Here is a 26,575-nt window from a genome sequence, read left to right on the forward strand (position 1 = left end):
CAAATGGGCCAGATACTGAAAAATAGAGCTTAATCGTTCCATATCTATTCATGTCCATTTTGCGTTGAGGCGAAATGATAAAAACTTAATTATATCATTGGAAAGATTACTGATTCCTCAAGCAGGATCAGCGAAGTACCTCGGCATCCATTTTTATGATTCACTAAATTATAAATATCATGTTTGACAAACAGGAGAGCAGATCAAACATAAAATAAAAGATGTATACTGGCAAGTCGGGAGATATTCCCAACTTAGCCTAGAATAAATAAGATAATAAAGTGAATTTGAATTTACAGCTAGTAAATATGATATTGCACTAAAACATTAAACTAACTAATAAACCAATGCTTCCAGAAAAATAGTTACTCGATTAAGTTATCCAAGATTTCGCATTATAATATGAAATAAGTTTACTAATCACAATAACGTGGAATAAGAGCTTGCAAAACGCCCAAGAAATCAGAGACTTGAACTAAGCGTCTCTAATATAAGATACAATAAAAATATTTATTTATTTAATGAATTGTAAAGATGTTCCCAAATACAATAATTCGATTTCCCTTCTTCCTTTGAAAATTTAATACAATGAATAGCGTATGAGGGAAAAGGACAGCGAAGCAGATTTTTCAACGCTTGGTGTAAAATTTAGATGGAACCGTCGAGGTCAACAATTTACGGAGTATAAATTGACTTGGGGCCGGTGCCCTTTCTAGTTAACAATTGATTTATTTTTTTCCGTTCCATTGTAAAGGCCTATAAAACAGCTTTGTGTCTCCCGGTTGTATTCCCTTTGGAACCGGGACGTGCCTCGCAAGACACCGATGGTATATTTATATATGTTTTGGGGACGCCTTTTGGTCTAAAACTGATTGGCCTGTCAAACAGTTTTTTTCTCTAACAGTCTGGGAATAATAAATATTTCATAATGTAGTTAAATAATTAGATGGCTTCGACTGGTTCTTTTGTTTCATGTTTTATAAAAAGATATATGTATAAAGAATAATATCGTCGATGGTATATTATAGGAGATTTTCTCTCGCCAATTAGCTTTTATTTTGTTTTGCCTATGTGTCATTATCGCGGCTACTGTCTCCTGTGACACGTGAAAGAATTCAGCTGTTTTATTTTTTTTTTCATTTCATTTCATTATCAGACACTGCTTCGAAATCCAAGAGCACTGAAGCAGTATAATACCTTGAAATATAACTTACAAGACTTAAGTAAACCAAGCAATACATTCATGTTTCATTTTTTACACGAAAGCAGTGTTGCCAACATGTAATAAAATGTACTATATTGCATGGTATTCGTGTTATTTCATAAATGCCCTGTATATAGGCAAGAGTGGTTTTGTCAAAGTACCCAAATAATGAAGCACATTCATAGATAAAAATGTACTATAACATATGCAGAAGATCAAATTATATTTTGTATGTATGTGTTCAATAAAACATTGAAATCACGTCATCTAAATTTATGATGTCATAACGTCTCAATGTTGCCGCATCAACTGTTAATTTTGTTTCATTTTGTCTGTGACATTCTAATTCTAATCTAAATAAAATAATGAAACAACAACGTTATCCAATATAATTTATGGTAACATTAATATAATGCATATATTATGGAAGGACTTAAAACTACAATTAGTTACTCTTTTCAACGCCACCTATGAGCTATAGTTATAGGCACGTTTTTTATGTAATGGTATCTACTGCAAGCCTAATTAACTTATAGCCATATATTCTTTTGGATGAAGCAAAATTGTCTGCGAATATACACATATTATGTATTTCAATCCAATTATTGATATAAAACTTCAGGAAAGACTTCTATATATGGGTCCATAGTTATCTGGTTGATCTGAAAGGCAAATAATAAACCAGTATTTCTTTTACAATATTTAGTAATTGTTATATTATAAATGTAAATGTATGTAGAATAATTTCATTATTTTTATTTCATAAGTATTTGTTATAACTCTTAACACTTTGCTGTTATTTATTTTTATGTTTTTATGTTTGTGTTTATGTTTTATTTATTTTTTCTCTTGACGGCTTGCCAACCTATCTCAACAACCGAAACGTGTGGCGAGCCTAGTCAATGCTTTCAATAATTTTTAAGTTCACAGCAGTATAAGTCTGAAGTAAAATGTTCGAACCTAGAAGTATAAACAAAATTCGACTGCGGTCCTTTATATGTGTCGATGATCTTAAACGGAAATAAGAGTATATTTTAACGCATTTTACGTTTCATGCATTTATTTATTTACTAATTTATATATATTGTTACTTTTTAAGATTCATTAACAACTACGCAATATTTCAACAAAATCAGCTAATAGCACGAGAAAATATACCAACGTTTTTGGATATTTCTTAATTATATATTACTGTGTTTATATATTTTATATTATTTTATAATCAATAGCGAAAGCATCCATAGTCAATGAGCTAATTTTTTTCATAAACATTTATTTCAATATACTTCTGTACAATACCGTGAAATGTCTTTGGGTTCATATGGTAATTACAATTATTTATATTTGTAAATTTTTATATTAGGCTATTAGCAAAAAGGCAAGCAATTGACAAGGAGAAAAATCTATTTACCTAAATCGTGAAAATTAAAATGTCACATAATTTGTTTTTAATTATAACAGAAATCTGAACTATACACATATAATGTACATCCTATTAATTGTTTAAAAAAGTTATACAAAAATACCAGTGGTAACTATTTACAATCATATAACAGAATTAAATTAATAATTCATAATGGGATTATTATAAAATAAAATTCTACAATATGATTTCTTCGAAGCAAGTATGCTTATGAAACTAAGAATATGGCCAATTATTAACAATAACAATAATAAAATTTTTAATAATAAAATATAAAGCACAGTCTGCCGTAAAATTGACTTATTTACGTTAACCATTACTGAAGAGAATTTTAATTTACTATAGTAAGAAAAATATAAATGAAAATATGAAAATAACTTACCCCTCGGCTTTCCCCTTAAAAGTATATATATATATATATATATATATATATATATATATATATATTTATTTATATAGTGTGAATTGTCATGTTAGAAAATTGTTCCATATTAAAATTCAACAGGCGCGTTATATACTGCAGTGGAGACGGATTTATATTTAGTATACACATGTGTACAGTGCAGACGAAATTGGATTTTATTCAAAATCTGGTTTTGCCATAAAGGGTAAAATAAAACCGGAATAATATATGTATTCCAATGTTTTGCTTCCAACTATATATTTGTCGTAACGTGGAGCATATTGTATTTTCCATTGCTCATCCATAATTTATTAAAATTAGGTATTAAATTTGCATATATTCGGCATTTACAAATATTGTCTCTCGAAAAATCTTCATTTTATATTGTAGCCTCATCGAACTTTTATTTATATTATTTATAAATGTTGAATTCCTGTTTTTTTTACGGTCAAAGATTACGTGATGCGAAGCAGTAAACTATTGTTCCATGACAAAATTGCTTTTTATCAACGGAATTTGAATGTGGGAAACCCTCGAAAGCCTCCGAAACGAAATATAAAAAACCACTCTATTGTGTTTTCCATTTCAATGGCGAAAGAGAGAAAATAAATCAATTGTAAAGTGAAACGGTTCCGGAACTGAAGACAATTTGTACTCAAATGTTAACTTGCGAGCACCTTTGTCTGGCCAATGATAGGGCATTCTAATTTTTACGACATATTTCTTTTCGCTGTGGATATCAAAGGACGACAATTTATTTCCATGCCAACTAGATAAAGTTTTAAGTCATGGAAATAATTTGTTTTTTTTTATTTACTTATATGACATGTTTATATTTTATAAATAAGTGACATAAATAAGTCGATTAACTTCCATTGCATATAGATATAGTAGCATAACATTTTAGTTTTGATATTAAGATTGATTTTGTTGATGCTACAATTTTTATTCTGTTGCAGGTCGTGCAGGAATACGAAAGGGCGGTGATTTTCCGCTTGGGTAGACTTCTTTCTGGTGGAGCTAAAGGCCCCGGTGAGTACTTCGAAATTATCTGTGATTTTTCGGCCGAATTAAAATCATTTATGAAATTTCAGCGGTCATTAATGAGGCGTAAAATGTCCTCCATTATCCTGCATTAACCGCTTTAATATTCTTCTGCATTCTCAGTTCTGAAACGGGCACAATAGATTATTAAAGAATTTTTATTGCGCTATAATAAAAAGGAAGATAATGTAATTTAAAATGCAATCTCCTATGTTGAGTAATGATGTAATTTACGACGTTTGCAGTATGTTGCAATATAGCAACGTGTGAAATAAAAAGATTAAAATGATAAATGATTAAAATAATAAAAGATTTATATAAGTGGGTTGATGTTTTATGAAGTCATAGTCACAGTAGGATATAAACGTTGAGTTTTTCAATTTTTTTTGATATTTTTTCAACGACAATTTTAAAACATTAGAAAAGTTACCTTTCTAATGCTAGATAGCTAATTTTAAAACTTACTGGTTAATTTTAAAAGTTTTTCAGTATATTGCTACATTTTAATATATTTAAACAATATTGATATGTTTATTTTCCAATATTCTTTGTTTAAAATACCAATATTTATTCTGGCTGTTGCAAAAGAATATCGATATTTTTCATTCTCCTATATTTCGATAGTTTTCGCCGTGGTCGACATTCCAATACTTAAACAGCTTGTGGTGGCTAAATTCTAGAATAAATAACAAAAAAGCCTAAATATATAAATACTAGATTTTTAAAATAATAATAGCTAGCCAAAATATTCCAAATATCTGAAATATCCGAGGTCGTGGAATACCCAAGCATTTCCTAAAAATACGTAACGCGTGAATTCCATCCACGTGAGAAGGTCTAGCAGAAAGACTCTTTCCCCGCCACGATAATTTGAACGAATCCAGATGCAGGGGACGTTTCTTGAAACCACCTTCTTAGACACTACAAAGAGATCTAGGGAGAAGTCATGAAATACAAAACATCCAAAGTTAACAATAAGATTTGCCTGAAAGAATGAATTTACCCACAACAGGGAATAAGGAAACTCAATTTAGGAAATTTACTCAAAAGAGGTGAAAAGTGAGATGATGATTTAGTCAGGGAACGAAGAATCAAGATCAGTAAAGTGTCAAGAGTAGTCAAGTCAGAGGATTAAGATCAGAACACTATAATTCTTATACGTCGTGTATATAATCGTCAGTTGGGTCCAATGACGGAATCATTGTTAGCCAAAATGTTTTTCACCTTTACTTAGTGATTCTGTATTCTTTTATTTTGTTATTTTCATAATATACATTTAACTCGTTTTTGTACATTAATTTACGTAAAGAAGAGAGAAAATAAATTGTATTTTTTTATAGCATTGTTTTCTCTCCTTAGTTCCTCTTGTTAATAGTTGATAGTAGTATGTACTGATTGGTTTGATGATGATTAATTTTGTCAAATGGATGTGTGCTGCCCCTGCCTTCCTGGCTTTTTCATCATTCATGTAATATCCTATATTATTCTCTCAATTAATATCCGCGCAACAGCTTAGCATCAGTCCAGTTCATAAAATATTCAGTCTGTGGCGTGCCACGTTGACGTCCTATAAACTTGTATCGGTCATGGAACAAATTTTGCTCTGCGGACATAAAGAACGCATTAAATTTTATGGCAAACTTAGACGCCAACCCTCCGTCGGCGATTCAATAACGGTGAAATATCATTTTTATGCCGGGGGTGAAATTAATTTAAAACATAGCGGAGAACTGGGGATGAACATTAGAACGGCATCCGTAAAACCTAATAAACAGCTCGATAGATAATGGCGCGGATTCCAGCTTTGGGATCGTGCTAAATGAGATTTAATAATTACCGAAAAGCCGTTCCACTGAAATATTTAATAATGACGTATGTCTTTAGGGGCTGTTTATACCCATAATATCTAATCCCTTGGATATTTTGACTGTTAATTTGTTTTATCTAATTTTTTATTTATTTTTACAGTTATATTTTTTGAAATTTCTGTCTTAATTTGTTTATCATAGGCTTGGATTACGTTATGTGGTATCAGGTGCTTGCATGACTTTTGATCAGCGATATCTGTAACATTTTTCCATTAATAACAAAGAAAGACCCATAGTTCTAAAAAGTTGCAAGATCGTAAATTGAAACGCTTATTGGAAGAAGACCTAAATCTAGAGGAACTTAATTAAAGCAAGTATTTCTAGACATTGAAATGAGTCGATCCAAAGAAAAGTCATATGGCTACCAGATACTTTGACTGCAAATGCCTTCGAAACGTTTTAAAACTGATGCTTCTTTCAATCATAATAATAGTTTTTCTTTCAATATCAAATATGAAGCATTTTTGTGGTGAGTGCTTTGCGATGCACTAATAGTCTTTCAGAGTACTTCGCACTAACACTTCGAGTCGCTCTCGTTATGGGTTCTAAGGGAATATCGCGCTAACTCAGTTTGTTGGAGACGTAATATGGAGCATGGACTCGCAACACTTTATTCTGGAAAAGATAGAGTAAGATACATGCAATGAAATATATGAGTCATGCAAGCGTAGACAGCAAGAAGAGAGTAGAAGAGAGAAATAGAGAAATAAGAAAATGCATTAATGTTGAAGCAGTGGAAGAATATATAAACGGGAGACAATCCAGTTGTAGCTCATACCAATGATTTTTACAGAAGAACGATTCTATTTTTGTATGTACATTGTTTATTTTCACTTTGTTGATATAAGTAATGTTAGACCAAAATATGATTGGCTTCCAATAAAATTAATGACAAAGATGTTTTGTTATTTTTTCCTAATATGTAATGTAATTATGTTAATAAGATTAAGTTACTAGATTAAGACTTTAGTTATTGACTCATTGTAAAGCAAAGACTCCACACTTTTGTATTGTTTTTTAAAAATATGCTTATTGAACGACGATCAATTCTTAAGAGGTTTATTTATATTAAGAAATATATTTTGGCTTGGTATCCAAATCAAATTAACCATCAATTAATCAAGAGGGTTTTGATATTTGTTTTGGATCTATTAGAAATCCTGGAGTCAAAGATATACATGCCTAAACAATTATATAAAAAAAGGAGTTAACTAAAATGTTTGTTTATAATCTCTTATGTCTAACTCTGTGGACCTAGATGAGATAAAGTTTATAAACACAAAAATACTTCACGCCGCAGTTAGCAACTTTGTCCAGATTGTTTTATTATATTTTTTGTAGAGACCTAATAAATATATTTATATATAATAATATATTTTCATTGCATAATATGTAATGGTTTTTAGAATAAAATATTACCCCATCTAGATATTGAGCGTAGCGATACTTTTCTCCAGAGACTCCTATCGAGTTGCCCTCTTTTTCTCTATGGTCGTAGAGTATCAAGATCGACAATAAACGTTTATTTAAAATTTGTCTGAGTATTTTTGATCCGTGTCATTTTTCACCATTGTTGTAATAAAGGGATAACTTTATAATATTGCCTTTTATATAAACTATTATACTAAATTGTTACAATCACACCCAGTCAGTCTAGTCTCTGAAAACCTTCTCTAACATATTTCAAGAAAGAATAAAACTTTGAGAATCAGACTGGAGAAACGATTTCGAACTTAGTCGAAGTAGTTCGATCGGTCGGTGACGCGTCATTTGAAACGCACTCAATGTTGGATTCGAAGAATTCGAAACGTCAAATAAACCGCAAAAAGTTGGCCGAAATCTTTCGCTACCGAGAGCCGAAAACGAAATTAATGGGCCCGAAAATTTCCAGCTTGACAAAAGGCCGCAATCGCTAAAATAAACCGCTTTTGATATTGGGGAATGCCATTCCGGATCCCGGCCAAGGTAAAGATGAAAATCAGCCTGACTGAAAGCAGCGTTCGCCTTTTAATTTTTTTAAAAGCAATTTAGCGTTATAAACGGTCTCCATTCGGCGTTCGAACTCGTCTGGTGCATTATGAAAAGTCGAAATACGTTAGATTCGCGTGAATGTAAGTGTAGAAAGTTTTCCGCCAATTTCCTTTTATCAACAAGAAAATATTTACATATATAGTTTGGGAGTCTCGTAGGTTATAGGCGAGATATATTTGGCGATATGCTTTTTGAGAACGTCTTTTATAAAAATACTAAAAGTGAAATAGAATAACATCTGTTAACATATTGCCGTTCTTCTGCTGGAGTGAGCAAGACAAATTACATAGAGATATAACTTAATACCTTCACATAAGTTTGGCTCTATGAGCATACAAATAGTATCAAAAGTCAAGCACAAGGTGCAATATGATGTATCAGTGAAGTTGCAGTTACAATTTAATTTTTCTGTTTTGGTATATTGGATTTGAGGACTCTTGGAAGTCAATCAAGTATGAGTTTGAGCAAGATTAGCACTATTCTAAGCTAAATATTCTAAGCTGTCCATATGGCACAACGGTCGAGTACACTCATTTGTTATTTTTTTCTGATTCTGAGTGAAGTATTTACATTATAAGTCTTCTTGGAGTTAAGCACGCCAGACAAGATTAGTACAAGTAATAGTGCTAGTGGCTAGAAAACTTCAACGAAGAACTGCACCATAACCTCGAAATCAAATGGATTTGTAATACTCTATTACAATACAATATTAAATACTCTATTAAAAAGGAGACAGAATTAAGTGGATATCTCCAAACATGTAACCGAATTAGTCTATAAAATTCGATTTGTGTTGGTACTTACTGGTCGATACCGTTGTCATAATCATTATGTCAAAAAAATATTAGATGTAGCATAATGTTAATATAAATCATATTTGATAATATTATTTTTATTTTATTTTCGCAAGCTTTATGCAAAGTGCTGACGTTATCAATTTAGATTAGATTAGATTTAGATGATAGATGTTAATATTATAGACAATTAATGAATACGAAACTATACAAACAATTAAACGACACTCTGACGAATAGAAAGTAATATAGAAAAATAATACCAAACGTAATTCCTAAAAGAAACCAGGACGCTCTCTTAATTCGTTCGGTTAGATTCACGCAGGGCGAGAAATAATTTGGATCCGGATCAAATTAATTTGGAAATCGTCCCGAAATGAAAACAACGATACGCCCTCTGCCGGTCGTATATTCAGTCGGTGGTTATTTTGCGAGGTCGCGCGTTTGTTGCTGGCGGAATAGCTGGCATAATATGGCGCTGCAACCGAAACTAACGCTTTTATAAAACATGGTGTATGGAAAATTAAGCTAAAAACCGACACAACTCCTGTTATTTTACGTAGATACGAACGTAATGGCATTGTATATACGTTCTAGTTGATAAATTGTGTCCAATGTGACCGGATAGGGCGAACTACGTCGTCATCTGATAAAACAACAACTAATGAAATGCCACAAACAAACACAATGCGGAACGTCAAAACTCATGACACACTTGATTAGACTAAATAAATAACCGGTAATAAAAAACAAAAGTAAACAACATTATTACTACCATAGTTTTAACAAAATGGTCTTCACAAACTTTTTTCCGAAAATATATAACATTTTGAGAAATCCCTAACTGCAATTCATTAAATAAATTCTTCTCTAGACATTACTCGAGAACGTTCCTACTCGAAATTTACAGTTACGTACTTAATTATACAGCAAAAATAGTTTATAGGTTAGTGCTGTTTTGTTATATTCACATTGAACTATTTCTACACCATCAATGAGGCTAAGCTCTTGGCGCCTCTTTTGTGTAGTAATATGTCCTGGAGACCTAATCTACCTAATGTACGTTTAGTTCTTGTTTCCTACATTCCTGTGTTTGGTTGTGAAGTCATTTTGATATCCCTGAATTTCTCGTGAGTTTCTTCTATTTACTGCTTGTGTATATTTTCTTTTATAAAATCATATTTAGGCGCTACATTTTTCCTAATGCATTTGCCATATCTGCCAGACAGTATTAATTATCTCCTTATAAATTCTAGCCTAATACTTAAGTATATTCTAAACAATTACAAATATCTATGACTATAAATGTTGTTCAAATCAATTCATCTTTCGTAGTTCCTTCTCCTACACTACTCTGTGTTATAAGCCTAAAACAAAAATGTTTCATTCGGCCTCTTTCACTATCAGAACCTATCAGAACTAATCTATCGAACACTTGTTAACGACTTAATTTCTCAATGTAACTTTCTGTCCGTCTAGTAAAGATTACCCAAAGGTGTTATTGTAGACAATGCTTTTCCATAGTGTATCTTTTTTCAGTATTGATTCTGAAAAGGTAAATTACAAAAAAACAAATATTTAATTTAGATATAACGAATGACAAAGCACTAATTCAGCTTTAGTAGTATAGCTATGCCTGTCTCCACCATGAACTATTATATATCTGCAATGAATTGTTAACAAACATTATAAGTAACAAAATCTATATTGTTTTAACATTTACCTTTTCCCATTAACATTTGTTGTCTTTACACTCTTTATTAATGTTTTACCAAGAGTGGTCCAATGTTCCATTTTGTAATATCCATGTCTCATTTAGATATATTACATAAATTTGAATTTAAATATTCCTTAATTTTATTATATGCTTTTAATAATGTCATTATTTTAAATACAATATCTTAAAGTTCCATTTGATGTATCTGCTGGTGTTTCTGGTGCATTTTTGCTCATGTCTAATGCCTGTACGTTGGTTTACCAATAAATTATCATAAAACGTTAGCTTGTTTAATTGCATCATGTTGATATTTCGTCAACTTTGAAGTGATTTCTTAACTTTGGAAAAAATACGTGGTATCAGTTTGCCTAGTGCATACCTAGGTAGGCATTATATTGCAAAAACGGTATACTCCTTACATTTTCGAGGAATTGTTGCATATATTGCTACTATTTCACATTTTTTGTACATACAATCTTCATAACGTTTAACATTTTATTTGTAATTATCGCATATCTCTCAATAGATGCATTATGATAGTTTATTTGCGATCTAGGAAGCTACTCTATATTTGAACACCTTTTTTCAACTCTTTTTAGTGTTATATTAATAGGTTGACCATCCATTTTTTATAAGATTGCTTGTAAATTTATATTTATTGCAGTCGATCTAATTTCGGTTTATAATTGTAACAATGACCCTCAGTTTTAAAATCAAATTACCTTTATTACGATCGATGATCGTATGATGGATAAGGATCACTAAAACCCTGAAAAATACCCCCCTATAGTACCCAAGTTTTCATTTTATGAAACTCGGTTTCCGCTAATAATGTTTTCAGGTGAGTGAAAAGCTAGAAATCAATGGGAACATACTGAATTAAATTAATTTTACATTGGCATCATATTTTTTGTTCGATTTTTTAGATTGATTAGCAATACTTTCGGGAAGTTGAATAATTGAAGAAATCTACATTTCAGACGCTTTAACTATTTTTAGTAGTACATGGCAATACTAACCCAAGTGAAATAAGTTGATTTCACAAGTTAATGACGATGAATGTACCACGGAAAGTAAACAACACTGTGGAAGCAGGAATGTCCATTTCAATTGAAAACTCACATGCCGTCTTAAATAATGGGAAAAAAGTAAGCATGGAGAAGGCATTATATGAATTTCTCTAAACTAAGCTATAAATAAGAAATGCCGTAACATTTTTTGGTAAATAGTATGGAACTTTAACATTATTAGTGAGATGAAGAAAAAATATACAAGAAATCATTCGAATGTTTTCAAAAAGTCATAAAATCGGGAGAGGGATTTAAGCAATTTCTTAAAATTATTATTAATTCTTATAAAAAAGCAGATTTTATTCAAAGGGGAATAAATTATTATATGTATTATTATAGCGTTACTAATGGATTAAATTAACCTCTAATTATACTAAACAGATTATAATTAAAACGTGAATTTATCAGGGAAAGAAACCTAATTAATTATTAATAGACCTACTAACGTATACTAATCTACATCAAATCCTAATCCTAAGCCGACTACGCAGATGACATTCCAAAAAAGTTAGCTTTATATTACGTACAACTTGATTGATTAAACAATTTAGCAAGCATTTTAAAGTGGATTATCTGGCCGGTAAAATTTATTAAGCGATTTTAAGTACATAAGCCTGACAGCAGGGGGTGCTGGATAATAAACCCTCTACCTAGGACTATAATCTGATGTGGCCTCAATCAATAAACTTATATATCTATGGGCTTAATTGCTTAAGAAAATTTCTATTATACGAATGATAATATAGACATTGCGAGTGAAGATGATTTAGAAACGAATATTATCTTAAATAAAAATCTTTGTTTTTGCTTCAGGTAAGTCTGAACAGTGGTTCGTTATTCAGGTCCTATCTAATCTACTTTACAACTTATGAAATATTATTATGGCGTAGCCGTTGTTAAGTGAAACAGGTTAGGTGCTCCAGATTGAAACCCTTGAAATTGTTTTCGATAAAACGGGAATATGTCCTTTTATCGCTCGAACATAATGGGACAATGTCTGCACAAGGGGCTATATTTTTAGATTATTTTTAGACAATTATATGTTTTATTATTGTAAGGTGTATAATATGTTATAATATGTGTAATAAGTTACGATTTTTTTCAAATCAGAATCTGGAAGAACAAAAGGTAGTCAAAAGGAGTATTTTCTGGTATATTAGTAGTGACATAGTGTTTGTATATAAACATTATTATTAGGCGCTTGAATGTACTGTAAGTTTCAACATTTATTTCCGAAAATTCAAAGTTTCACCTAAACAAATCTTAGACATTCTAACTGAGCTAATAAATTCGATGGTTTTGATATTTTCGTACGTAATATAACAGTTTTCCTTTTTCTATTATTGAATTATTTAGTCTATACATATGCTAATCATGAGATGTTCAAAATAGCATTTCCAACATTCAGTTTGTTGTTTGAAGAAATTTGCTGCCAAAGCCCATGAAACGTATTTAGAAACCTATGATGAAGCTTCACAGATCATGGTGCACCAATTTGTTGAATTTTTTCACCCACTATTTTGGTTCCGATATACATCAACACTTCTCTGAACATTTTAAAAATTTTATTAATCAATTATATGATTATATAGGTTATACTAGATGACTAATTTCTTCTTCCTACTTCACTGCTTACACTGTCCCAATATGTTGCTTGTGGATGTCTCTAATCCTATGGAAACAAATAATATTTTGTTTTTTTCCAAACACAAAATGTCGGACGCCAATACTCCTAATCTACTGAGTATTACTTACCAAAATTCACACTGACTAGTCTTCTCGGAGGACCAAGAGTTTTAATTTACAAATTTTACAATATTTAGCTAAATTGCCGTTACATTTTATCTATACTCGTTACATATATTCTATTATAAACTTATTATATTTGCGTGAAACGTTTAAATTTCGAATCACTTCTGCTTCCAGTGAAGAAATGATTGCAAGCTATTTATTTTACTTCGTTTAGTATATGTTTACATTTTTAGCCATTATTATTAATTTATACTGATTACTATTACTAATATTATATTATATTATATTATACTATTATATTATTAATATTGTTATACAATTACTATTATATTATTAAAAATTTCAATCGAAACATATTAAGTTATCCGGTATTAAAGGACTCATTGAGATAATGATCTATCCAGTTTCTGTTACAATTAGTTACAAAGTTATTCCATTATTCAACACGGTCTAGTAACTAAATACACATGCGTTGGAAATATTCGGTAATAGTAGTACGGTTATGTAAAACTTTGATGGCGCTGCAGTAGGATATTAATATTACTAGAACACTGCTGTTTGAACAATAATTAATGAGTTAATAGGACTATCCGGTATATATTTACTATTCATCTATATCCATTTACTATTTTCAAAATAATGAATAAATTGTAGTATACTTCGAATTGTTTTAGAAAAAGGGGCTTTAAAATAAAACACCACTGAAAGATCTCACTATACAATTATTTCGTTTGAAGAATAACCACAAACAACGACTCTGGTGTTTTACTTTGGTGATTTTTCGATAGAATTCGGATGAGATCATAGTGTGGTGTGTCTCAGTAAACTACGGTAATGCTAAACATTTATCAATTTTTGTTTCAGGTATATTCTTCATCCTGCCTTGCATCGATGCCTATGCACGAGTCGATCTGCGCACAAGAACTTACGATATCCCTCCTCAAGAAGTGAGTATGCAAATCTCATTATTTTATTTGAAAAGTCTGAAATAAATATTCCTAAATAGGAAAATCAGATGAATTTTTAACCTATCTTCTTTGTTGAATTTGGAAATTGAATTTTTATTGATAAAGAATCTACGAAAGTTTTTTAGAATAAATTCTGCTTTCCTGAAAATAACATAAAGCAATAACCATAACAGTTATACTTTAGTAAGACTAATAGACATCTTATGAATACATTCACCACTCAACAAGTTTAAGGATTCTGACATGCAAATCTGAGAATCTGCTCTCTGTGTATCTAGGTTTACGACATTATGTGTAAAATTGCCTCTCTATAAAATTCAGTCAATTAGTTAAGAACTTCGAAACAGTTTTCAATAAAAGCTACTATTTATGGGACCTACCGTTCATATTACCTGCTTTTGGCAATGTATGAATGGTAATAGAAGAAATGGATGAACAAAATAATCAATAATCAGCTGTCTTGCCATCATGCAACAAAATGTACTATATTGCATGATATCTGAATTATTTTGTCCATGCCCTGTATATGGTCATGATTTATGCGATATTTTCAACACCAGTAGCATTTATGTTGATACTATATTAAAATTTAAAAAAAAATAGAGGCCATAGATATGAGATTTGTGATATAGTCTTGACCAGTTTTTTAACAAAACATACGACGCTAACGCATTTTCTAATAATGAAAAATACAATTAAAAAAAGAACAAAAAAGAAATCCCCATTAGAGCGAATATTAAATTTCAAACAAATGAAATGTTTTGCGCCTTCGTGTTGCGAATCCAATTTAAATTTTAAATTGTAAAAATTCCAATTAGAGAAAACAGCGCATGAGACTGCTCATGATTGTGATATGGAAAACCCAAAGATGCATTTTGGGAAGCTTGTTTATAATCTAATGATACATCACATTAAAAATATATTTATGAGAATGTAATAGGAAATGTAATTGAAATAGATTTCTCTGGGATATAGAAGCGATTTTGGTTTAGGAAAAATAAAATAAAATGTAGGGCTTATAGTGTTTCCGATATATTAATAAAACATCGAAACGTTTGATTGATTGATAGAAATGATTGATATATAGTTTGATCGATGAAAGTGAATAGAGCTTTCCACAAAGAACTAATGCTGCGTTATTCATCGTCTATTTTTCAGTGCATGTTTTGAGAAATTACCGTATTCAAGTAGTGTGAAAATGTATAATTTATTAAAGAAATATTAGCATGATTGATATCAAACTAAATATAATAACACTTCTCTTTCTATCCATGAAAGTGTGTCGCTTTAAATCATTTCTTCGCTTGTCATTTCTGAACAATTTTATGGATATTTTATTTATGGTAAGGTATTTTTAACAAATTTTAACTAAAACTATATAAATTGTATATATGGCATCACACGCATCAGTCGCTATTTATAACTTTAAGATCTTCATTATTCACACTGTCTATAGCTACACCCTAATAATCATTCGCCTGCTTATCTTCATTCATACACATTTATATCTGCTGGAGTACATTAGTAAATTATCCTCATACTAAGCGCACTGAGAAATAGGTCCAGCATATCGCTATATCGTAATTTTTCCTTAATTACACTTAAGGGAACATCGTCATCTTCATCATTGGTACCAAAGAGATTGTCGTAATAATTTTGAATGGTTTCTTTATTTAAAACACTTCAGGGTCATTTCTAGTCTTATTATATTCTGGTTAGGCAATTTTAATGAAATAAATGACACTAGGTCATGATTAGGAATTTACAAATATAGAATCTGAAAGCTTGCAAGCCACAATAAAAAAATTCAAATTTTAGTTTTATTAACTACAGAGGAAAAACTGTACAGAAATTTTAATTTCTCAATCGACAGAAATATTCAAATCATCTGTTTTTGTTGTTTATACATACGTCTTGACTGATGTCTTAACTTTTGGCCATGAATTATATATCTATTTTGACAAATATGAGTATTCTCGTAGTTAGATCAGCTAATAGGTCAATTGAAAAGTCTCCGGCCTACCATAGCAAAACACATTTTTTGGCAAAATAAGTTTTTTTTTATTCAACATAATTACCTTCAACGGTGATACACTAATTATAGGGACCGTCCAACTTTTCGATACCACTTTTGTAGCATGATTTGTCTTTTGATTCAAAATAGGCCTCAGTTTCGTCGATCAGCTCTTCATTCGACGAAAATTTCTTCCCAGTGAGCATTCTTTTGAGATCTAAGAACAGGAAATAGTCGTTAGTGCTAGATCTGGAGAATACGGTGGATGAGAAAGCAATTCGAAGCCCAATTCATGGATTTTTGGCACGGTACATTGTCTTGATGGAGCAGCAATTTCTTTTTCTTCAAATGCGCCCATTTTTCGACTATTTCGTCCTTCATGCGCTCAAATAACGCTATGAAATAGTCGCTGTTGATGGTCCTTCCTTTTTCAAGGTAGTCAATGAAAATTATTCCATGCGCATCCCAACATACAGACGCCATAACCTTGCTAGACTACTGGTGCATTTTCCCACGCTTTGGAGCGGGTTCATCGTCTGCAGTCCACTCGGATGACTGTGGATTGGACTACGGAGCAAAATGATGGAGCCATATTTCATCCATTGTCACATATCGATGCAAAAACTCGGGTTTATTATGCTTGGTCATTTTCGAATACTGCTCCGAACCATCAACTCGTCGTTGTTTTTGGTCAAAAGTGAGCTCGCGCGGCACCCACTTTGCACAGGGCTTTCTTATACCCAAATATTGGTGAATGATATGGAGTGTCTGCTATTTCATTCAGTTTTAATTTACGGTCATTCGAAATCATTTTGTGAATTTTTTTGTTTTCGTCGGTACAACCTCTTTTGGGTGTCCACTGCGTTCACGGTCTTCGGTGCTAATTTCAGCACGTCTAAACTTAGCATACCAATCCTTGCTGGTCGATTTTCCTGGGGCAGTGTCTGGAAACTCGGCATCAAGCCAAGTTTTTGCCTCAACTGTATTTTTTCCCTTCAAAAATCAATATTTTATCAACACGCGAAATTCCTTTTTATACATTTTTTCAATAACAAAAGTAGCTTCACTCAAAATGCTATAATTCACAAACTAATGATCCAACAGCTGTCAAATTTATACACGCATCTCTCAAAGATTAGGGCTAACTAAAAACATATGGATTTAATTCTAGTAGCGCCACCATCAGGCCGGGGACTTTTCAATGTTCCTGTTATGTATATAATCGATTTATTATTTTGTATTAATGATTACTTCTAATATATTAATGATTTTATTTTGTTGGACACTTGAATAATAGCTTCAGCATTAATTACTTATGTTATACAAGGTTGTTTACTAGGTTTTCGGAAACATTATGGATTTATATTTGTAACAATGACTTTATTCTTGAGTATAAGATGCCTTAACACCAATACAATACTTTCCTTCAATTTTTGAGGTAATGAGCCGAATCTGCTGAAACAAACATGAAGTTGAAACAGTTCGAACCTCAATTTATTAATTTATAACGATAGTTCGTCTATATCATAATCGTCGTCATCAGATATCATAATCAAGGTTAAATCTTTTTTAACTCTGTAGGTTACTTTTTTTGAGTAATGTTTACGCCTTTTTGAGTGCATTTCTTCTATTACCTTTGGTGGCTAATAAATTTGCCCAGTAAACAATATTTGTCTTGATATAATATTTATAAAAATCAGTAAGTTAGTTGCTGTATAAATTATATAAAATATCTTTTTCTGAATCTTGTTCTAAAGCCATCTATCCATTTTACTCAAACTGTATAATGTTTCAACAATAATAACTAATAAATTGAAGCCAATTCAAGAACAGAATGCGTCTAACTAAATATCTGTAGTTTTTTTTTTTTGGTTTGCTTAAGATTTATGAAATTTTGTTTAAATTCATTGAGTATGTAAATCACGTTTCAAAAACAAGTAAGAAATACTGCGTCATGTTTAATGCGGATTGATGTATTGTCCTGTCATCTCGGGAGGTTCAATCTTTTACAATTGTTCCTGCTTCTGTCTTCGGCACTCCATATTCCGCAGCACGTAAATTCTAATAAGGCAGCGAATAACAGGAATAACGGAATGGTATCACCTGACACGCACACATTTTTCCTTTTTCTATCGCGAAATATCTTGGAAGTTAGAGGATTTGATATATATATATATATGTAGCAATATCGTATATATATTTTATGGAATCCCTAAAGAATAATCCGACACATCCGGTGGACAATATCTGTGTTGTAATATATACGATTTTGTTATTAATAATTTAGACATTTTATGATTTATCACATCTGTAAATATGACATATTTTCAGTAATTGTTTTCGATTTTTCTTATTTGTATTATTTACTTATCTCAATGGGGATATAAGATGATAAATGTATTTATTTTCTTTCAGTTGCCTTGCGATTTTGAATGATTTTGGTGATTTCTTCCATTGAATTGAAGTCTAGTTTTTTCTCAATATGATAAAAGTTATATTTAATTATTATTAGATGGCACAATTAAATCGAGATTTTTATGGTTAATGTAGTTTTATGCTGATTAGAGATTATGGTATCCATTGATCCATATTTTTTAATTTTATGGCTTTCGTCATGATAATCTATTTCAGCATAATAGCCACTCTGTTTTCGATCTTCTAAACTGTTCTTTGTTGTATTTTTTATGAGAGAACTCCAATCTGTTGGCGCAGCTCGTAAGTCTCTACATGAAACTTTTGCTGCCTATGAGGTGTCGCATCTCTTAAGCCTCAAGTGGTATTGTCCTCTTGTTCGACTCTGCGCCATTACCAGCTCGTTGGTATGCCACTTTACTGTTCGAATATTGCAATCTAGATACCTGTTGCTCATGCTTTGAGGAATGTTGGGCGTGTTTCTTAAAACCTTGCTCTGGGATTTTTCCAATTTTTTAATATTGCTGTTGCTTGCTACGCCCTATAGTTGAATATCATATGTTCAGATTGAATGGAGTGTCCTAATGATATTAGAACCTTATTTCATCGACATAAATTTTACAGTGTTTCAACATGTGTTTTTGTTATTTTATTACATTACTCTTAGCTCTTTGCTCAAACTAGTTCATTCTCAGAATACACATCTTCAATTTTGGAACATATAAATTTAAATTTTCCTAAGTCAATTATGGACCTGTACTTCTTAACAATTATATATTCGTTTTGAAGATGTTACTTTAAGAAGTGTTAGAATATTTTTGATGCAAATAGTTTTTTTCAATTATTGCATCTAGCTAGTCTGCTAGGTTACAACAGTAAATTGACTTTTTTTTGGAGTAATCTATGAACAAAATTGCTCTTGGTATATACTTGCTTCGCAGCTGAGCAGCCGTATTCATATTAATCCTTAGCTTCTTGTTTTGATTTCGTTCCTTGCTGATGTTGAAAGTGAGTGACTCTCAAAAAGGACTACGCCTTTGGCCCGTTGTTAGAAATTGCGGTAAAAACACACAGCCTACTATAATTGTAATAAATTAAAATTAAATTTAGTTAAAAATACACTTTTGGTTGTGTTTTTAAGAAAGATGAAGCGTTAATTGGGCCTTAACAGACATCCAGTTTTGGATCTGTACTTTTTTCAGAGTGATAGATTGTACTTGAATAAGATTAATCATTTGATATTACAAGCGGCAATCAGTTTGTTCGAACTAGTTCATTCTCAGAATACACATCTTCAATTTTGGATCACATAAATGTAAATTTTCCTAAAGCAATCATCTGTACTTCTTAACAATTATATCTTCGTTTTGAAGATTTTACTTTAAGAAGTGTTAGAATATTTTTGATGCAAATAGTTTTTTTCAATTATTGCATCTAGCTAGTCTGCTAGGTTACAACAGTAAATTGACTTTTTTTTGGAGTAATCTATGAACAAAATTGCTCTTGGTATATACTTGCTTCGCAGCTGAGCAGCCGTATTCATATTAATCCTTAGCTTCTTGTTTTGATTTCGTTCCTTGCTGATGTTGAAAGTGAGTGACTCTCAAAAAGGACTACGCCTTTGGCCCGTTGTTAGAAATTGCGGTAAAAACACACAGCCTACTATAATTGTAATAAATTAAAATTAAATTTAGTTAAAAATACACTTTTGGTTGTGTTTTTAAGAAAGATGAAGCGTTAATTGGGCCTTAACAGACATCCAATTTTGAATCTGTACTTTTTTCAGAGTGATAGATTGTACTTGAATAAGATTAATCATTTGATATTACAAGCGGCAATCAGTTTGTTCGAACTAGTTCATTCTCAGAATACACATCTTCAATTTTGGATCACATAAATGTAAATTTTCCTAACTCAATCATCTGTACTTCTTAACAATTATATCTTCATTTTGAAAATGTTCCTTTAAGAAATGTTCGAATATTTTTGATGCAAATAGTCTTCTTCAATGTACTGTTGCATCTAGTTAGTCCGCTTATCTACAACAGTAATTTAACTTTTTTGGTGTAATCTATGAACAAAACTTATTTTGCTCTATACTTGCTTTGCAGCTGAGCAGCTGTGTTCATATGTAGTTCTTAGCTTAATGTTTTGATTTCGTCCTTGCTGATATTCAAAGTGAGTGACTCTCAAAAAGGATTACGCTTTTGTCCCGTTGTGCGAAATTGCTTTACCTATATACTAATTATATATACATAGTTTTATAAATACACAGCCTACTGTAATTGTAATAAATTAAAATTAAATTTGGTTAAAAATACACATTTGGTTATGTTTTTAAGAAAGATGAAGCGTTAATTAACCCTTAAAAATTTTAGTTCTACAATTGATAAAGAGATGAATTCTGGAATGAGAAAGATTAATTAGTTATTTTGTCAATGTTTTAAAACTTGTTTTAGTTTTTTTTTCTTATTAAAATTTCTATTAATTACATTAATTATTACATTAAATACATTTCTATTAAAAATGCCTCAACATTTTTTAAATTACTTTTTATTCATATTATTGTCCTCTATTCATATATAATTTTGATAAATATACCGTGTAAATGTAATTTGCTATTCAGAATAATTAGTTGCCTCTCTCATCTTTCCATAATGAATATGTACGAATTCATTGTTCCCCTACAAATATTTCAAAGTAAGCCATTTGTAATTGACACAAATTACTTTTACATTTATCTTCCTTATACTTTGCTGGGTTTAATTAGTACGAATTAAATTCGAAATTCGAACACATTCAAAATTAATTCTGTCCTTAGCTAGACATAGCGAAATAATTAATTGCGGCAAATAGGGTTCAATTAACGTCACGTAAGTTTCTGCATTCGGTTGCATCAAGTCGGCCAAGTTTAATTAAAAACTTTCGGAAAAACTTTTGCCATCAATGGGATGCGAGGCATTTTAATCGTTCATGCGAATCGTGAAACTTCGGATTCTGATTGTTTGGGTCGGTGTTGTCGGTTCTATCGTTTTTACAGTAGATTTACTGATTCGAAACATTGAAATATCTTACATGTTAATGTATCATCAATGGTATATGTATATTAATATATACACTGATAAAGAAAATATATTTACAAATTTAAAAAGAGTCATTTAAAAAAAATACTTAATTAGAAATAAACTTAAGTGATTGTTCGAATATTATCCTGGAGAATCGAACATATTAATTCATGATAAGTATGACTAGTTTAAAAATGAATTAAGTGCAATATATATTTATTATTTATATATTATATTTTATATATTTTATTTTATATACATTTTCTGTGTCAATCAGGATGACTTTGACTATATGCTTTAAGAGTTCCTTTATGTACTTCATCATGACTGTATGGCGTATATCTTCTAGTAGCTCGTCAAGATGTGACTCTCCATGTAACTTTCGAAATATTTCGAATTATCTTTTAATTTTTTACTGTTAAATACACTTTTAAATCTCTTTCCACTTTTTTTTTGCTTTTTAGTGATCTCTGATTTATTTAGTCAATTGCATGGTTGTCATTATTTTAATATTAACCAATTAAAAAAAGTAAATCTATCAATATTTTGTCAACTGTCTTCTGTGTCACTCTATTCACATTATGATCATAGAGTTATAATATTTAAATCTAAAAGCCTTGCCATTCTATATTAATTTTGATTTAGTGTTAATACGCGTACATATATTTCTGAGATTATTTGATGTTTATAGATAATTTTTTTATATTTATAAGTTTCTAATATTTACTTTTGAACAATAATCTCTAAAATAATAAATCGACAAGAAAAATTTTAATTTAAAATGTAACTAGCAAACAAATTCTAGCGAAATTTGCCTATTTGCCTAAATTCAACTTTGCCTAAGAAAAAGACTTTTAAATAAGTACATTCTATTATTTATAGAATTTATATGCATTAGATCACAGATAATTAAAGGGCGTCAGTGTGATAGGAAAATAAATTAACTACTTCAGTGTTGTCAGGTTTTCTCATAATTTATTTTGTACAAGCTGGTCTATATTCTTCTTTTTTTAATTGAATTTTTGCAGCTCCAATTCTATCCAGTTTAAGTAGTTTCATTTATCGTTGGGTATATCAAGAGAGTTTATTTTAATTAATTTGCTTAAGATCAAGCTAATATATTTATTATCCACAAGGATATTTTTAAAAATTCTTTGTTATAACTATGTTATGTTTTTAATGCATAAGAAGCCTTTTTTACAATAAAGAATGTGAAAATTCGAGAGACAAGATGCAGTAATTCTATTTAGGAAAGGGTTGGTTATTTCTTAAATATTATAGTGCTTATTGTTAGCGCATATTTTCATTGAGTTATGGAAATTTTGGTGAATATTATTTAAGTAACAGTTTATGGATGAAAAAGGATCTATTTTGGGCAAAATAGAATGTCTGAGGAAATGATTTGCTATAATTTCAATAAAGTCATGAGTGCTCATATATGATTACCTACGTTAGTTATGGCGATATAATCGAATTTGAGCAAAGTGTCATGTCAGTTGTATAGAGAAGGATTTCTCTCTCTTTAACTGCTTTTATTCTAGAAGATATTGCTTCAGATAATAAATGAGAGTAAATGAGAGTAACGAAGAAGTAACAGTATAGAGTTGAAACTGAGGATCCTATTTCTAATAAAAAGTCAAGAAAAAAAAATCTAGGACTGAAATATATTGATATCATTCGATATTAATATCGATGTTTTATTTTCACTTTTAGAGATTTCGCCGCTCTCGTTGCATTACATTTGACACCATTGCTTGAAGCCGCACTTCCTAGATTGACGTATATTTTATTCAAAGGTTGCATCGTAAATATCGAAGGTGTTTTAACTCTAATACTTTCGAAGCAAATATTTTTTGTTAAAAATTTTGTTATTCTCTACAGACGTGTAATAATAGTTTTTTTCGTATGATTAATGATATCACTACGGCTGTTTCTAGTTTTAATGTTTAACTTGATTTATAACGTATAATGTTATTAATACATTTTCTCAGATATTACTGACCAGAAAGTATACTCGACCTTAAGACCCTCTTGTCCTCGAGCCGACCTAGTAAAAGCCGGTGTTTTTGCAGCCTTTTCACATTTATCAAAATTCTAAATGTTCGTTTCATATACACAAAGCTTCGTCGTCTTATGTATTTACGAAAAACACTTACCAAAAAGTTGTGGAGTTATGGTTTAGTGATATATAAATATAAAATTAATAATAGAAGTGTCAAAAATGCATAATACTAATTTATATTATAAATATTGTGTTGAAAATATATAGAGAGTCAGTACAATTATTATAAGAATTTAGATAGCTAAGAAATGAAATGAAAATTCAGTATATTGTTACTTATAATTCAGAATCACCTGCTATGTATGTTTTTATTTCGTTGGACACTTGAATAATAGCTTCATCATTAATTACGTATGTTACACAAGGTTGTTTACTAGATTTTCGGAAACATTACGGATTTATATTTATAACAATGACTTTATTCTTGAGTATAAGATGCCTTAACTCCAATACAATACTTTCCTTTAATTTTTGAGGTAACGGGCCGAATCTGTTGAGAAAGCTAGAAGTTGAAACAGTTCGAACCTCAATTTATTAATTTATAACGATAGTTCGTCTTTGTCGTCAGTTATCATAATCAAGGTTAAATGTTTTTTAACTCTGTAGATTAAGTTTTTTGAATAATGTTTACGACTTTTTGAGTGCATTTCTTCCATTACATGTGGTGTCTAATAAATTTGCCCAGTAAGCAATATGTGTCTTGATATAATCTTTATAAAAATCACTAAGTTATTTGCTGTATGAATTATATAAAATATCTTTTTCTAAATCTTGCTCTAAAGCCATCTATCCATTTTACTCAAATTGAATAATGTTTCAACAATAATAACTAATAAAAATGCATAATACTTGTTTATATTATAAATATTGTGTTGAAAATATATAGGTAGTCAGTACAATTATTATAAGAATTTATCTAGCTAAGAAATAAAATGAAAATGCAGTATAATGTTACTGATTACTTAGAATCGCTATATTTCCTTGAGGAAATATTCGAAATTATTTATCGTCCACATTTAAAATTTTCTTTAATCCGAAAACAATTTATTTTTAATAATTAATAGCTAATTGGACACCATGTTGATTAATATTGTTCAACAGATTTGTGACAAATTATGATGCTAGTGCATTAAAGAAGAGGGTAGAAGAATTACCAAGATGAATATAATTATATCCCATAACACAAATGTATAGAGGATTACAGAGTTTTAGGTCCAGGTATATATACAGTCATCCTCGAATTCTTCTTGTTATTCATGAATCAGCTTTCGGTACTCTTGGAAAGGATCTGCACCTTATCTAGTTGATTTAAAAAATATCTCTTTTTCTTTTTGAATTATTGTTAATCATAGATTCCTTGAAATAGTGGAAATAGATATTGTAAATTTGCATTACTATATCATTATGTATTTCTTAAAATAATGTCCATCATGTCAACTTAAACCAAGAAGGGAATAAAGAAAATAATAATTTCAACATTTATATTAATTATAATTCATTAAAACATCATTATAACGACAATGGAGGTATATATATTTGGAGATATTTAATTGGGCTAATGGTTATTAATAATCGATTTAATTTCGGCAATCCTAGTAGATTTGATAAAATTGATAAAATTCGGGAGATTCATTAAACAATATCCATTAGATTTGAGCCGTATTTCATACACTCCGTTATTCTCTATTAACTATAGTTCAATTTTATTCTAATAAAACTGACTGAATTGGTTGATCTGAAATTATTGCGGGTTTGAATGAAAGTTATTAATATAATTATTTTATATACATCTTTAGGTATGTTGGGTATTAATTAGTTCGAAATATAATAATAATCATAATAATAATTAGTTAAATAAGGTATTAAGGTTTGAGTTAGAACCGTAAAAAAAGCGAATATGATGTGAATCAATTTATAATCGACTTTTATAACGGTTCATTTGAAATGGTTCTGCCATACGAAAAGTAGTATTAGGAATCTAAAGCAAATAATTATGAAAGATTTTTATGCTAAAGGTCTCCTAGAAATGGCCTAATAACTGGAAGAATCCTGCATGAAATACTAGAAAACTGTTTGAAGTATATAAATTAAACTTATATTAAATACCACGTTGGTATTAAACTATTTTCCTAGCACTTGGAAGGTGACCCAAATCATTGTGAATCTCAAAGTACGAAAAAAATCAGAATACGTCTTCTCGTATCACCCTAAAAGTCTTTAAGCTGTGATATCTGATGTTTTTTTAGTTGTACCTGGCAGTTATTACACATTGGTCTCTTATATGACTATTTAAATATATTGTTTTAATTGATTTCTAGTCAAATATATGCTTAAACATCGTACAATATTACAGATGCACTAACTGGGTTCATTAGTTACTTATCAAGCCTTATCTTAGTTGATTTCTTTCTGAGCAAAAAGTGATTCTTAATCATTTCACATCACATTGTCAATGACTGGCAAGGCAATATTTTACCATAATGACTAATAATATTAGGGTCAATAATTAAAAATGAAATTAGCCAATAACAGGAGTAGTAGTCTATTATTCTGTCAATAATTTGTCAAGTGCCTTTTCTGTCACTCGCTCCATATTATGAAGTTTAAATGTAAAAAATTATCCGTAAGATTTTTAAAATGTTTGTGCGATATTAACGAATACAACAAAAATATATCCATTTTGGTGCAATGATTCTGTAGTTATGGGCGTACTTAAATTTCAGCGATGCACTTTTATTTATATAAATA

The 26,575-nt window shown here is 30.3% G+C and overlaps 1 protein-coding gene across 5 annotated transcripts in view; it reads left to right on the top strand.

Moving 5' to 3' along the window:
* Positions 1-26,575, top strand: part of LOC143198891 (band 7 protein AGAP004871) — a 165,740-nt gene that overhangs the window by 112,590 nt on the left and 26,575 nt on the right. For all 5 annotated transcript variants that reach the window (XM_076408503.1, XM_076408504.1, XM_076408505.1 and 2 more), the window contains 2 exons: positions 3,990-4,062; positions 14,171-14,253. In XM_076408503.1, the coding sequence (XP_076264618.1) occupies positions 3,990-4,062; positions 14,171-14,253 (156 nt within the window). The remainder of the gene's footprint in view (positions 1-3,989; positions 4,063-14,170; positions 14,254-26,575) is intronic.

The sequence above is a fragment of the Rhynchophorus ferrugineus genome, unplaced genomic scaffold (assembly GCF_030347505.1).
Source record: "Rhynchophorus ferrugineus isolate W39M unplaced genomic scaffold, kcgeb_rfMv2 rfM6, whole genome shotgun sequence".
Classification (NCBI taxonomy): domain Eukaryota; kingdom Metazoa; phylum Arthropoda; class Insecta; order Coleoptera; family Curculionidae; genus Rhynchophorus; species Rhynchophorus ferrugineus.